The sequence below is a fragment of the Chiloscyllium plagiosum genome, chromosome 47, assembly GCF_004010195.1.
Source record: "Chiloscyllium plagiosum isolate BGI_BamShark_2017 chromosome 47, ASM401019v2, whole genome shotgun sequence".
Lineage (NCBI taxonomy): Eukaryota > Metazoa > Chordata > Chondrichthyes > Orectolobiformes > Hemiscylliidae > Chiloscyllium > Chiloscyllium plagiosum.
This window is the reverse complement of record NC_057756.1, coordinates 5,086,769-5,102,782: the sequence shown is the minus strand read 5'-3', so window position 1 is coordinate 5,102,782 and position 16,014 is coordinate 5,086,769. Positions and strand designations below refer to the sequence as shown.

The window sequence follows — 16,014 nt, the reverse complement described above, 5'->3', positions numbered from 1 at the left end:
GCAGCTTTGATGGCACGAATGGCCTACTCCCACTCCTGTTATGATCTTTCATGGCATTTCTGCTGAATGCAAACCCTTGGCCTGTGGTCAAATAATTCAGGAGGGTTGCGTGATTTTAAAACGGCATAACGTTCAAACTGGAAGGGTCAGCTACTCTTTATAAACAACTCGTCAGTTAATGCATATGACCTTTCTCATCAATTTCACTCAGGAAGTAATTTATGGACGTGCGCTCACCTGATTTGAAATATTAAACCACTCTCAGAAGTATATCAAGATGAAACGATCATTTAGTCTGTTTTACTGGACAACGAAGCACAGGTTCCTGAAACTGGGTGCTTTAATTAACTTGGCAGTTTCAGATTCCACTCATGACAATTTGAATTAAGACCATATGGACTAGGAATAGGAGTAGGCTGTTCGGCCCTTCAATAGGGCGGTGACCATAAGAAGCACAGAACTGCAGCCTGTTTACGTAACTACTCAATGAACATGCAATCGTACTGAGGGAAGGCAACTCACTGATATTCAGCAGACTGATGGAAAGCAATTTTAGTTCATGGGTCTATTTGTACCAAATAGTTGGGAAGGATTATTCAGAAATAGTTTTGGTTATGCGAGTCAATGCAGAAAGTGAACTGGGCCAGCAGAACCTGTTGTTATTTCCATCAGCCCACAGTATCGTGCTAGAAAAAACAATGCAGGGTAAAGTCGAGGACTTGCCAATGACTAACTCATGCATTTTATTGTGGCACTTACAGTTAATATTAAGTAGATAAGGATCACTTGCGTTTTCATTAATCATGTTGTAACCGTAACATATGAACTCTTCATCAGATCTCAAGACTCCGAACACGGTCAAGGTGCTGTTATCACTACTCAGACCAAACCTGTCACTGGCCTCAATAGTTTCATTATCTTTTAGCCACCGATATGAAACTGCTGTCCCTGAAGCATGGCACGTCAGAACCACTGTGTCATGTTCTACTGGGTTGGTGTTATTGGATGACATAGAGGGCTTAGAAACAGGTTCTGTCAAAATACAGCAGATCATTATATTAAACAAAGCATTCAATAATTACCAAAGCAATATAACAGGGCATGTCTATCATAGTCACTTTTGTATTCCTTAAATGCCTGAGTTGCTTTGAATATGTTAAGCATATTGCAGATTTATTGAGGGGCAGAAGGAGCCCATTAATTCCTTCGTGCCTCTATTATCGACTCCAGATCTTTATCGAAGGCCAGTAGCCTGCCTTTTCCCTATATCCCTGCACACTCGATCCTGTAGGGCAGTCACCCGTCTTGACATGGCTGTCTCTTAGTGACCCAGCATGCAGTCTCCTGGCCTGGAGTGGTGGTTTCTCAGTGACCCAGCATGTTGGACTCTCGGCAGCCCATGGTGCTCTCTCAGTGGCCCGGTGTGTTAGGCAGCCCATGGCAGTCTCTCGGCGTGACGTGTTGGTCTCTCGGGAGCCCATGGTAGTCTCTCGGCCTGATGTGTTGGTCTCTCGGGAGCCCATGGCAGTCTCTCGGCCTGATGTGTTGGTCTCTCGGGAGCCCATGGCAGTCTCTCGGCCTGACGTGTTGGTCTCTCGGGAGCCCATGGCGGTCTCTCAGCCTGACGTGTTAGTCTTTTGGCAGCCCTCAGCGGTCTATTGGCCTGGCATGTTAGTCTCTTGGTAGCCCACGATGGTCTCTCAGCCTGACGTGTTGGTCTCTCGGCAGTACATGACGGTCTATCGGCCCAGCGTGTTGGTCTCTCGGCAGCCCACGGCGGTCTCTCGGCCTGATATGTTGGTCTCTCAGGAGCCCATGGCAGTCTCTCGGCCTGGTGTGTTGGTCTCTCGGCAGCCCACGGCGGTCTCTCGGCCTGACGTGTTGGTCTCTCGGAAGCCCACGGCGGTCTCTCGGCCTGACGTGTTGGTCTCTCGGGAGCCCATGGCGGTCTCTCGGCCTGACGTGTTGGTCTCTCGGCCCGGTGTGGCCTCAGCATGACCTTCTGATCTCACAGTGATTCCAGAGTGATCTCCTGGCCTTGAGGTGAAGCCTGAAGCGGTGTGGAGCAAAGGCCTGGTTTGGATTGGAGGCTAGGTGCCAACGTGGACTGGGTTGAAAGAACCATGATTATGACCTATGTATTTCCCTATTTTAGACCATAAGACGTAGGAACAGAAATTAGGCCATTCAGCCCATCGAGTCTGCTGTGCCATTCAATCATGGCTGAAAAGTTTCCCAACCCCATTCTCCCATTTTCTCCCCGTAACCCTTGATATTCACAAACCTATCTATCCCAGTTTTAAGTATATAATGACCTGGCCTCCACAGCCTTCTGTGGCAATGAAGCCCATAGATTCCCCACTCTTTGGCTGAAGAAGTTTCTCCTTATCTCCGTTCTAAACGGTCGTCCCTTTACTCTAAGGCTGTGTCCTTGTCTCCTCGTCTCAATTTTCTCAACTATTCCAACGACCTCTAATGCCGGACCTTTTATGTCTTTATTTTCTCATTTTCTTTTAACTGAGAACTTGTACTGAAGAGTCTGCGCTGAAGATGGCGTCGTAAGTGGACTCATCTGAGTACATGCGACAATGACGCTAACGCTAGCTCATAATGACTGTTCAAACCACTATCCAATGCCCCTCCTGAGTGCTTCAATCGAACCTGCGTCTGTCACATTGTCAGGCAGCACACTCCAGCTCACTCGCTGTCACTCTGACTTCATACGTATGGCGTTTATATCTATGCCCTCGCAGTCTTGTTTATTTCACAAGCGGGAACAATTATCCCTGTCCATTGTATCCATCATATTTTGAAAACCTCAGCGAAAATCTCCTCGAAACCTTTGTCTCACCAAAAAGAACAGTCCCAACATCTTTAATCTATCCTCACAGTTGACCGATGTGAATATAACTTGACATAATGCGATTTAATCAGTGCTATATTTATGAGCAAGTTGCAATAATTTAAATGCTTCCCAATGAGATATCATAGTAAAGATATAAAGGTTGTATTCACAGACATACAGTAAAATAAAGCATAGTAAATATATGTTGCTTTATATGAAATTATTTCCAAAATAATTGAAGTGCCGGCAAATAAGTTTAATACCATAAGTTAAAATCATGTTCTCTGATCCTGTAATATAAAAGAACATAACGAGCAAGGGAGCTGAATTTGATGAAATAATTGTATACAAAAATTCAAAAGAAATGAATAGATAGTGTAGAATACTGAGGTGGCCTTTCGGGATATTGAGCCTGTATCATCAAACATGTAGAACCACCTACATAAGGGCCGCTTTCCCTCACTAGGCCCCAAGCCTTCCCCATAGAGTGTATATTTTCCACTTCTTATTATCGCTTCCTGGGAGGTGGGCAGTGGCTGGGAGGAACTCTTGCCTGTTAAGTCTTATCTTCACCCATTTGCTGGTGAGGTGTTGAAACGCCAATTCTGCTTCGGTCTCCACATACACTCTCAGACTAACTGTTAATGACTGTTATCTCCGTCTGTCAGCCCTTACCCATGTTCCCACTGCATCCGACACGATATAATGGAACGCCTCGTTTTACGCCATCAGAAACTCTTGATGGACCGCAGTGCTATTTGTATATCGGTCATCAAGCCTCCGCATTATCTCCTCAAATAACACGCAAACTTTTCATAAACGCCGCTGCAGGAAATCTGAAACAGTTACAGGGAATCCTGAAGCAACTCGACAGGCCTGGTAACATCGGGGGAGAGGGAACCAAAGTTTTAAGTCCAATATAACTCTGCTTCGAGTTGCTCGTTGTGTTGGACTCATTGCATTAACTCTGTTTCTGTCTCCACGGATGCTGCCAGATTTGTTCACCAGCACTGTTTGAAGCAACTTTATCAGACAGCGTGACATTTTAACAAATAACTTTGCCCTGAACTGGGGGCATTGACTCTGAATATCCTCCAAAGAGTGCTCACTTGTCAATGACTGAGTTTATGAAACAAACACGTGGATATTCATGCCGGCCTGGCGAGGTGAACTTTAGTCAAGACTCTCGGCACAGTGTGGCCGACTCTTGGCCTGGCGTGATGGTCGCTTGCCAGGATGTGGTGGACTTTTGAAGAAGGTCTGCAAAGCGCAACTTTTAACCTTATTGCACACGTTTTTCTATAATTACTGCGATGCTAAACCTTTAACCCTGTTCCCTCTTTCTATCTTGCTGTTAAGATTCTGCACCTAAGTACTTGTATCTGAGATAGGACCTTGTGTGGCATTATTGTACACTTTTCATTCTACTTTGTACTTGAGTATACATGACAATAAAAATCAACATCATCATCAAAATCATGAGGTCTGTCAAAGAGGTAGTGGGGATTGGGTGTCTGTTCTAGAAACCAACCCCCTCAAACTTGATTCCAAAAGAAAAAACACAGGCAGAAGCAGAATAGAGATACTGTTTTGCGACTTTACAGTAAATTCACAAACGACAGACGAAACATGAGGGACAAAGTTGAATATACTTTTTGAGAGACAGTGATTAACAACCACAACTACCACTGCTACAAACACAGCTAGATCTACCACACAACACGAACAGATTTCACAAGTTACAAGGACGTTTCTATTCGACAAGATAGTCAGGCTTACATACCGACCACAATGATATCCCTCATTGTTGTGCTGTATCTTTTGGTCACAGTATTAAAGGCTTCACAAGTGTAGATACCAGTGTTATTCAAGGTTATATCAGAAATGATTAGCTGCTGTCCATATTTATGAAGTGAATTCCCGTTAAGGTACCACTGAAATTCAGAAACGGGTTTTGAAATGGCAGAACAGGTAAAAATCACATTTGACCCCAAAATGTATAAATCATGTTGTGGGTTGATGGATATATTTAGAGATTCCGGTCCATCTAAAAGCAAACGCACGATTAGTTACAACATGTCACTTGGATTGTAAAGTTAGCATGCAACACACAAGCCTACATAAGTTATTTCACAAATCATTATGTCCACAAATCATGCCACTCGTAGTGTTGAATAAAAACCCAAAAAATTGAAAACAAAACTAAGAGCTAAGTTGCATATGTGAAAAAAAGCTTTGTTCCAAAATGTAGGCTTTTTCAGATATGTAATTTGTAGGAATTTATTTGTTCTTAGTCTTGATTTTAAGATTAAAGAGGAGCTATATTGCCTTTATCGTGCTCATCGCGTCCTTTACTCTCTTACCGAGATGGTTAATGATCACATCAGATGGATGGAAGCCAAACAGCTCATAACATTCTGTAAAGACTGAAGTTAAGGATCAAGGTGTTTTAGAAGTATGTATCTTAACCTCATGGAATCTAACTGCAGATGCCACTGGCTATGGAAAGTAACATTGTATTTTGTAACATTTTGTCTGAATTTGGTTTGAATCTTTAGGAAGCTGAAATTTGAGGAAGCGGGCACAGCATTTTTTTTTCAAAACAGTGCATGAATATGCATAAACAAGAGACGATGAAGGACTTTCTCAAACTGAATTGAGGGACGATGTTAAAAATCACACAACACCAGGTTATGGTCCAACAGGTTTATTCGGAAACACTAGCTTTCAGAGTGCAGCTCCTTCATCAGATGGTTGTAGAGTATAAGATCATAGACACAGGATTTATAGCAAAATTTTACAGTGTGAGGTAACTGAACTGAAAAAGACCTGGAATGCTTTTTAAGTCTCTCATCTTTTAGAATGGACATGTTGGTGTCAGTTCTTTGATATGTAAATCGCAGAAAGTTTACAAGTTACATTCTCAAGTGAACTTTAACAATTGGTCCCATGTTGGCCCAGAAAGTGCATTTAAGGTGTGAGATGCCCTGGGTGAGACAGATTTACAGAATCCATTTTTTTAGATTAGATCAGTCTGACCATTGTGGCACAGATAGTCTCACCGAGGGCAGCTCATTTTGCTATAATTCCTGCGTCTACGATCTTGTACTCCACAACCACCTGATGGAGCGCTCCGAAAGCTAGTGCTTCCAAATAAACCTGTTGGACTATAACCTGGTGTTGTGTGATTTTTAACTTTGCACACCCCAGTCCAACACCAGCATCTCCAAATCTTGACAGACAATGACAGACTGAAGTAAATATCTCAATAAAGAGAGTGCCTTTGCCAACATTCAGCCCCCACCAATATCATCAAATTAGGGTAATAAGTCTTTTTCTTTCCGATTGCGGTTTATGGGATGTTGCATTGCAGATTTTGACCACTGAAGTTTCACGTGTTAAAATAATGACAACACTTTGATGTGTTACATTGGTTCTGAAACATTTTGGGGATATCCTGTGGCCAGTAGGGTGAGAGGTGTGAGTGCAAGTTCTTCCTCATTGTATGATCCTAACATTTTAGCTTTGACTTCAGTGACAGGCAAAAAAAGGTGTAAGAATGTGTCAAAGGTTGTTGACAGAACAAGAAGAATAGGATTGCCAGGAATCGAAAAACAATATAAGAACAGATGTAAAGCAATGAAATTAAACAGACAGCGAAAGACATAGTGATACCTAACTGCAGTTGTAGAAAACCCCAGTTAGACCCCAACTGGAGTACTGTGAGAAATCTGGGCATCATATCTTAGGAAGGATATATTGATCTGATGTAATGTTTACGTGAATGTTACCTGGACTTCAGGGGTTAAGCTACGAGAGGAGATTATACAAATTAGCTCTGTGTTCTCTAGAATTTAGAAGGTTAAGGCGTGGTCAGATTGAAGTCTTCAAGAAATTAACTGGAAAAGACAGGACAGATAAACATAAACTATTGCCACTGGTTGGGGACTCTTTACCTGGAGGTATTAGCCTGGGAAATGGGGCCTGACTATTCAAGAATGATGTTAGGATGTTTCTATATACAAAGGGCGGTAGATATTTGGAACTCTCTTCCACAAATGCTAGTGGATGCTGAAATCAGTGGTTAATTTTAAATCTGAGATAGATAATCATTTGTTAAGCAAAGATGCGAAGGCATATGGGACAAAGGCAGGTGTACAGAGTCAGGCCACATACCAGCTGGTCGAATGATGAAACAGTCTCAAGGGGCTGAATGGTCTGTTCCTATGTTTCTGTGAAAGGAACCAGAAGGTCTCTGGCATTAGGCAAACAAGAAATAAAGGTTAAAAATCACACAACACCAGGCTATAGTGCAACAGGCTTATTTGGAAGCACTAGCTTTCGGAGCATCATCCGATGAAGGAGCAGCGCTCCGAAAGCTCGTGCTTCCAAATAAACCTGTTGGTACTATAACCTGGTGTTGTGCGATTTTTAATTTTGTACACCCCAGTCCAACAGCGGCACCTCCACATCAAGAAATAATGGCCAACTCATATCGATGTTCACATCAGTAGCTTTTCCTTCTCTGTTGGAAGCACAGGAAATTAGGCGGGAATTTTCATACTGGGACTTGTTGAGGATACGGAAGGGGGCATTGTTTTGCCTGGAAAATGGAGCTCAGGTTTGGCTGTGGACGCGGGCTTAAATTCTTCCCAGATGCTGGTCTGTTGGGAACCTGACTCGATTCGGCTCACCGAAAGGGTCCTTTTGGGAGGAAGCAGGTGGGAAAATCCAATGGAGGTATTGGATCAGCTTTTGCAACATTCAATCACTTGGAATTAGGGATTGCGATAACATTGTTGTGATTGCCTAATCGACAGCAGATTGAAGGAAGTTGCGAGGAGTCAAAGGTTGTGTTGGTAAGATGCAGTATGGAGCTCCCCTGTAGCTCAGTGCTCGCTTACGTGCCTCTGAGCCAAGAGGCGTGAGTTCAAGTCCCACCAACTCCAGAGGTGTGCTGTAAGACAATTATTAAAAGAAACTTGCAGCTAGGCTTGTCCAGTTGGGGGATTCCAATTGAAATTATCAGGAACAAAATGTTGGAATTAGGGGAGAGAAATTAATAGTTTAGTTACAGACCAGGTGGTGTTATGGGGAGAGATTGGATCGGCTAGGACTATATTCACTACAGTTCAGAAGAGCAAGTGAGGTATCTCATAGCAACCTCTAAAACACGTCCAGGACTAGGCAGGATCAAAGCAGGAAGGATGCTCCCATTGACAGGGGAGAAACATCTTCACCCAGAGAGTGGGGAGCTTATAGAAATTCCTGTCGTGGAAGGTGGTTGGGACCAATGACGTTTTCAAGAAGGCGTTTGATACAGTTCTTAGGGTGAAAGGGATCAAAATAGAGAGAGGGGGAACAGGGGTTTGAGCTGAATGGTCAACCGGGATCACATTGAATGAGTGGAGAAGGCTTGAGGGGTCGAATGGCCTACTCCTGGTCCTATTTTTCTACGATTCAATGAGAATCGTTTGATGGAATCAGTGACAAATCAAATACAGGGCATGATCAGAGCAAATTGAGGGGGAGGAGTCAATTAAATCATGGACGTGATATCATTAGACAACGCCTCTGCAGGACGTTTGTTGATCCCTATCTCAATCACGCTGTGCAGTTCTAGACTCCAGATTACAAGAAGATTATCATTCCACTGTGGAAGGCGTCCTTGATTCCTGGCTTCGGATAATACGAAGTGAAGGGAATACAGTATTGTGTGGGAAGTATTGTGTGGACAAATGGGAAGTTGTTCATTTGGGAGGGAAAAGCCAAAGAACAGATTATTATTCAAATTGGGGGAAAACAAAAGACTGTAGAACATTGGAACACCAAGGGATTTGGTGTATTTGTGCAGGAAAGCTCACACACAGGTGAAAGGGACAATCAGGAAGGCCAAAGGAATATTATTTCAAAGGAATTAGAGTGAAGTCTTACTGCAACAGTACAAGGAGCTGGTGGGGCCACATCTGGAGTGCTATGAGCAGTTTTGGCCCCCTTATTTAAGAAAAGATAATATGTCATTGGATGGAGCAGAGAAGGTTCACTAGGGCGATCAATGATATGGAGGGATTGTCTTTTGAGCGAAGGCTGTAGAGATTGGGTCTATGAACGGTCATCTCATTGAAACATGCAGGATTCTTAATGGGGTTTGACAGGGTAAATGCTGAGAGAATGTTTTTCCTCTGGGGAGAATCTCAGACCAGAGGCCATAGGCTCAGAACGAAGGGGCACAATTACAGACTGAGGTGAGGCGGAATTTGTTCTCTCCGAGATTGTGAGTCTTTGGAACTCCTTGTCACTGTGGGGGGCAGAGTCCTTGCATATATTTAAGGCTGAGGTAGACAGATTCTTGATCAGGAGGGGAATCAAGAGTTATGAGGGAAGGGCAGGAACATGTGTGGGATCAGCCATGATCCTATGGAATAGGGGCTGAATGGCCTTGTCCTATTCTTTTTTGTTATGGCCTCATGGTTAGTGTTCAGTAGATGACACAGAGGGAATTTATTGTGCTCTGATGACGATCAAAGTGGGTTTCATATTCACCATGACTGAGGGCAGTTTCCAATTCCAGATCACATTTAATGCGCTGATTATGGATTAGACATTAGGAAGTCATTGAAAGCTTTCTTTCACACAATTCATGCAAAGTCTAGTACGATTCTATCACCAGCAAGATGATTGACAGATCTGTAGAAAATGCAAGATGTACCAATTCTGGTTCGCAACCTTTGGGGTCAGGAAATATTTAATCTTCATGTTATGTCAAATTAGAATTTTAAAGAGATTCCACAAGAATCAAATGTCTTATCAATCAACTTCTCATATTTTTCCAAACCGATGGGGAATTGTATCCGCACTCAACCCAAATAAGTAACATTGAAGCTCGATTTGCAAAATATGTGTTAGAAATTTCACATATAAAAATATAAGTAATTGCCTCTTCCGACTCCCCCATGTTAATCTCACTACATTTGGCAACAAGCAGCTAAAATGTTGAAAGAATTTACTGTAACACTTACAGCTAACGTTTAGATAATACGGCTCACTTCTGCTCCAATCAATTGCATTATATGCATGGCATATAAATCCTCCGTCTGTCCTCAAAACTCCAGACACAGTGAGGGTTTCATTACTTTGACTGAGAACAATTCTATCACCATTATTGACAATGGCATCTCCTCTAAGCCAGTAATATGATTGTACTGGCCCTGAAGCAGTGCATTTCAGAGTCACCGTATCATTGTGTTCTACGGGACTTACGTTGTCTGATGAGACGATAGGCTCAGAGATAGATTCTGTCAAAATACACAAGATTATCATTCAGCTCCATGCTATGAAGGAGTAGACCTAAATAGAGTTGTTGCAGGATTACTCTGAATTTATTTGGGAGCTCCTGTTAAACAGTTGCATCCCTCTGAGTGGAGGACCAAATGAAAATTTGCCATGGGGCCAATCAACAGCCCATTACAGATAAGTTTGTCACTATTTGAATATCTTGAACAAAATGCAGAAAAAAATGTAGATTTCACCCCCAGGAAATTGAACTCAAAAGAATTACCTGTAAAATGTGAAACAAATATTGTTAAAAGAGATGACGTTGGTCCAAATAATACCTTTTGGTCTGAACTTGCCATCAGGATAGACAAGTTCTCTGGTATGATAGAAATGGAGGACTCAATGGGAGGCCTAAGTCTGATAATCAGTCAAGGGTTGGAGTACACACACACAGTATCTGTCGCTTTAGCAACCACCCTGTCGGAGTATGGCATTCCGACGGTACGGAACATAAGGGATAGGAGCTGAAGGAAATCATCTCGCCCATCGAGACTGTGCAACACACCACAGGATCTTGACTCATCGTAGGCATCAGCTACAATTTCTCGCCCATTCCCTGTATCCTTCCATTCCCCAAGAGTCTAAAAACGTGTCTGTCCCAGCCTTATTTCGATTCAATTGCGAAGTTTCTTACAACCCTCTTCGGTAATGAATTCCAAATCATCACACTCCTTTGAGTGAAGATATTTCTCCTCATATTTTGGAATGATACCCCTCCCTTCCTGGGACGGCCTTCAATGCCAATCCTGTTCACTTTACTCCAGTTGTGACAAGTGCTTTTCACAAGGCTTCCCCATTTTTTATTCTTAAGACCATAGGACCATAGCAGAGGTTAGGCCATTCAGCCCATCATGTCTGCTCCACTATCCAATCATGGCTGACAAAGTTTCTCAACCTCCATTCTCCCGCTTTCTCCCCCTGACCCTTCACCCCCTTGATACTCAGGAACCTATCCATCTCAGTCTTAAATATACTCAATGATCTGACCCCCACATCCTTCTGTGGCAGTGAATCTCATGGATTCCCCACTCTCTGGCTGAAGAAGCTTCTCTTTATCTCCATTCTAAAAGGTCTTCCCTTTGCTCTAATGCTGTGCCCTCAGCTCTTAGTCTCTCCTACCAACATCTACTCTGTCCAGGCCATTCGGTATTCCGTAAGGTTGAATTCGATCCACCCCCCACTTCTGAACTCCAATGAGTATAAACTCAGCACCCTCAAGGGTTCCTCATTCTCTTTGAAATAAAAACCAACATTTCATTTGTCTACTAAGTTTAGATGTTGGCTTTTTGTGATTCATGCAAAAAGACTCCAAATCCCAGCTTTTTACAGTCACTCTCTATTTAAATAATATTCAGCCCTTCTATTCTTCCTGCCAATGTGCATATAAAGCCTTGCAGTTTTCCACAGGATATTCCATTGGCCCGATACTTTGCCCATTCACGTAAAATATCCACGTCCCTCAGTAGAGAGCTTGGGTCATCCTCCCTAACTGCCTTCCCACCTAGTTTTGAGTCATCCACAAACTTCCATCATACGAGTTATTATTGTCGATTGTAAATACTTGTGGCCCCAAAACCCACCTCTTCACAACTTCACAAAGTTACAGCTCTCCTGAAAGTGCTCTTCCACTTACCCCGACCCGTTGTTCTATCCATGCTGATACGCTACCTCTGACACCATAGGCTCTTCTGTTATTAACCTTGAGTGCAGGACCTTTCGAGTGCGTTTTGGAAATGTGTTACTTGGGGGCAGCACGGTGGAAGATTACTGCCAGTTTATCCACTAACTCTATCGCCACTTCCTTTAATATCCGAGAAACATTCCAGCCAGTGAACTTATCGGTCTTTAGTTCAATAAGTTTTTCTTTTTCTCTCGTTATTGTGGCCTTTACTATTTAGACTGATGTAAACTTTTAATTAACCTCTCTGCCACTTCCTGGCTCCCCATTATAATTTCCCCGGCCTCATTCTTTAAGGGACTTATATTCATTTTGGATTCTTTTTTCCTCTCTTTGGATATTTTAAGAAGCACTTACTATCAATTTTTATGTTACTTGCGAGTTTACTGTCATTGTTTACCTTCTCATAGATTACGTTTTAGCCTTGTTTTGCCTATTTTTAAAACAATCCCTGTCTTCTAGTTTGCTAATCATGGCTGTATTTTTTTTATTTGATACTCTCCTTAACTTCTTTGTTTAACCCTGGCTGGTTTGTCCCCTTCCTGGAATCCTTTGTGACTAGACTATGTTTTTTTTTTGCTGTTAATCCTGAACAATCATAGAACCACAGAATCCCTACAGTGTGGAAACAGGCCATTTGGCCCAACACTGACCCTCTGAGGAGTATCCCACCCAGATCCATTCCCCACCCTTTCACTCTACATTTCCCTTGATCTGATCTACACTTCGCTGGGCACTATGGGACAATTTTGTTTGGCCAATCCACCCTAACCTGCGCATCCCTGGGTACTATGGGACAATTTACTATGGCCAGTCCACCCTAACCTACACATCCCTGGGCACTATGGGACAATTTACTATGGCCAGTCCACCCTAACCTGCACATCCCTGGGCACTATGGTACAATTTACTATGGCCAGTCCACCCTAATCTACACACCCCTGGACACTATGGGACAGTTTACCACGGCCAGTCCACCCTAACCCGCACATCTTTGGACTGTGGGTGAAACTGGAGCACCCAGAGGAAACCCACGCAGACACGGGAAGAATGTGTAAACTCAACACAGAGAGTCGCCTGAGGCTGGAATCGAACCCGGGTCCCTGACGCCGTGAGGCAGCCGTGCTAACCACTGAGCCACTATGCCACCTCTTTTGTTAATCAGCAGCCATTGTTCCTCAACCATCTTTTCTGCTAACCTCCTTCCCTAGTCCACTCCAGCCAACTCTTCCCCTCAAACTGAATGCTAAATTCTACCATGTCATGGGCATTATTCCCTCGTGGATCATTTGCTCTGAGATCATTTATTAAACCTGCCTCGTTACACATTACCAGATCCAAGAGCACCTGATTCATGTTTGGGTCCATTATATTTTGTTCCAGGAAAGTGTCCTGCATACAGTCTGACTTTTTCCATGTGCCTACTTTTGCCAGGTTTATTTCTCCAATCTCCATGAAGATTGAAGTCACCAACAACGCACGCACTGCCTTTTTTTTTGCATACCTTCATTCTTTCCTAACTTACTTTCGGTTCGACAGTATTGACACTGTTAATCCGCTGATAGACCATTCCCACCAATGTCCTCTCTCCCCCTTGCTATTTTTCACTTCCGCACCTATGGATTCTACGCAGTCCAATCCAGGATGATTTCTCGTCCTTGTCCCATCTTGTATGAACAAAACTGCTCCTCTAGCCTTTCCATCCTGCCTGCCTTTTGGAAAAGTCACACTCCCCTTCAACATCCCAGTTTTGATCTCACTGTAAACATGCCTCTGTAGTGGTTAGAAGATCATTCCCATGAAACCTCTATTTATGCCAATAATTCATTAATTTTGTTATGAATACGACATGGGTTCAAGTAAACAGCCATTATTTTTGCCTTTTAACCATATTCCCTCTTGCCTCCTGTTTGCTGCTGTTTTTTTATATGCTTCATATGTTTTCATACGACACGCTCCGTCCCTCCTGCCTCACTCTGAGTGTCACTATCTAAACAGTGGCCTGGAAATGCTGCCATATGCTTTTGCTTTGAAAGCTAACAGTTCCTTTCTTCTCTACCCTCCCACCCTCGAGTTAGTTTAAAACTTTCTCTCGACAGCAGCACAACTTCATCAATTCGCCCAGGACACACGGCTCAAGTGAAGCCCGTCCCATTCGAACAGTTTCGCTCTCCCCTCGCCATGTGCCAATGCCCCATTTCGCCTGCGCCATACACTTAACTCCTTGATACTCTTTACCTTTCGCCAGTTTACCTGTAGCAATTCTAAGATGATCACTTGGGGGCGGATTTCTGCTCTTTTAGTTTAACCCATAACTTGTTCAAAATCCTTCATTAGAACTTCCTTTCTAACCGTCTCCAAGTTGAAAATCCATCAGCGTGTTGCCTTTTATCCCAACTTGATATTTCTTCAGATAACCCCACTAAATTCCCCTTTCATAAAACCATGTTCACTCTGCTTGATTATTTTCTGACTAGCAATCGTAATAAAGGCTTCCAGCAATTACCCTGAAGACTTTCCATCTCCTCTCTTCCTTAAAAAGGAATAGTCCACTTGAATTCATCCAGGAGCTAAGGAATTTTGAGAGATTAAGACCCGGGGTGTAAGTTCACCATATGCACTTATTTTCTGATGCTGGGCTGCAGGTCATTGGGTCCTGCGCATGAGTGAACCACAGCAATCATATTTCTAACTTTTCCCTGGTGACTGTGGCTCGTCAGTTTTTTCAGAGCTGTGGATAGAGTTTCAAGTCTACTGAGATTTCTCAGTGCCAAATAACATTATTTTACAGCTCTCTTTACCTGACCGCTACACCGAGTACTTGTAAATGTACAATTATTATAAATGTTCTGTTTCAAGAGTGCATTTTACGACCAAAGCATTCACATCCATTTCAATCCCTTGGACGTATTGTTAGAAATCAACACTCTAAACTCAACTCTTCGACGCAGAATGACAAGAGTTTCCTCCCTCCACAGGCAAGCACCTACCCACAATAACAGGTAGGTTTATTCTGCAAATCTATTGATAACATTGGGTATGGAACAAAGGGTGGAAATACTTTGAAGGTAAAATTGACTTGATATGTCAGATAAAGTCTTAAACATCCCTCCACCAATCATTGTGTCCAGCACAATAAACATATTTGGATCAAGTGTCCGTAATGGGAATTGTTCATGAGGATTAAACCTCTAAATCTCCCATTATGCCTTTACCTCGAATGAGGGACTGGAGTTGTCGCTGGGAGATGTAGCTTCCCCATACAGGATTTCTCATCAAATACCAGTCTGAAAATAATTCCCATTGTCCCAACTGCTGACCACACTTCAATCAGACTTCACACAACATATTTTTACTTTGCTGAGATGTATGTCAACATGCATTGGAGACAGCTGACTCATCTGAGGAATCAGAAACCAACTCTGCAAACTATATATATGGTGGGATACTTGGGCTGTGTATGTTTGAAGAAAGAGTGATTCCATCTATATCACTGGTGAGTGGAGATATCAAATTATTGTCCTTTTCCAAGTCATTTCATTTCTATGTGCACAGGTGAAAGGTTACTGGAACACCCACTGAACTCTTGACCATGCTAATTAGAGACATAGTCATAAGAGATGTACAGCAAGGAGACAGATTCTTTGGTCTGACTCATCTATGCCAACCAGATATCCTAACCTAATCTAGTCCCATTTGCCAGCACTTGGCCCATATCCCTGCATACCCTTCCTGTTCACATACCAGTTTAGATGCCTTTTAAATGTTGTCATTGCGCCAGCCTCCACCCAACCACTTCCTCTAACAGCTCATTCCATACACGTACCACCCTCTTTGTGACAAGTTTCCCTTTAGGTCCCTTTTTAATTTTTCCCCTCTCACCCTAAACCTATGCCATCTAGTTCCAGACTCCCCAACTACAGGGAAAGAAAGACCTTGTCTATTTACCTTATCCATGCCCCTCATGATTTTATAAACCTCTATAAGGTCACCCCTCAGCCTCCAACACTCCAGGGAAAACAGCCCCAGCCTGTTCAACCTCTCCCTGTAGCTCAAACCCTCCAACTCTGGCAACATCCTTGTAAATCTTTTCTGAACCCTTTCAAGTTTCACAATGTCCTTCCAATCAGAAGGAGAGCAGAATTGCACGCAATAT

The 16,014-nt window shown here is 43.0% G+C and overlaps 1 protein-coding gene across 1 annotated transcript in view; it reads right to left on the bottom strand.

Annotated features, from left to right (window-relative positions):
* The window catches only part of LOC122544166 (carcinoembryonic antigen-related cell adhesion molecule 5-like), a 69,823-nt gene that overhangs the window by 52,551 nt on the left and 1,258 nt on the right, over positions 1 to 16,014 (bottom strand). The window contains exons 3-5 of the mRNA XM_043683200.1: positions 9,865 to 10,140; positions 4,629 to 4,892; positions 760 to 1,032 (exon numbers count right to left, since the gene is read on the bottom strand). Coding sequence (XP_043539135.1) covers positions 760 to 1,032; positions 4,629 to 4,892; positions 9,865 to 10,140 — 813 coding nt within the window. The remainder of the gene's footprint in view (positions 1 to 759; positions 1,033 to 4,628; positions 4,893 to 9,864; positions 10,141 to 16,014) is intronic.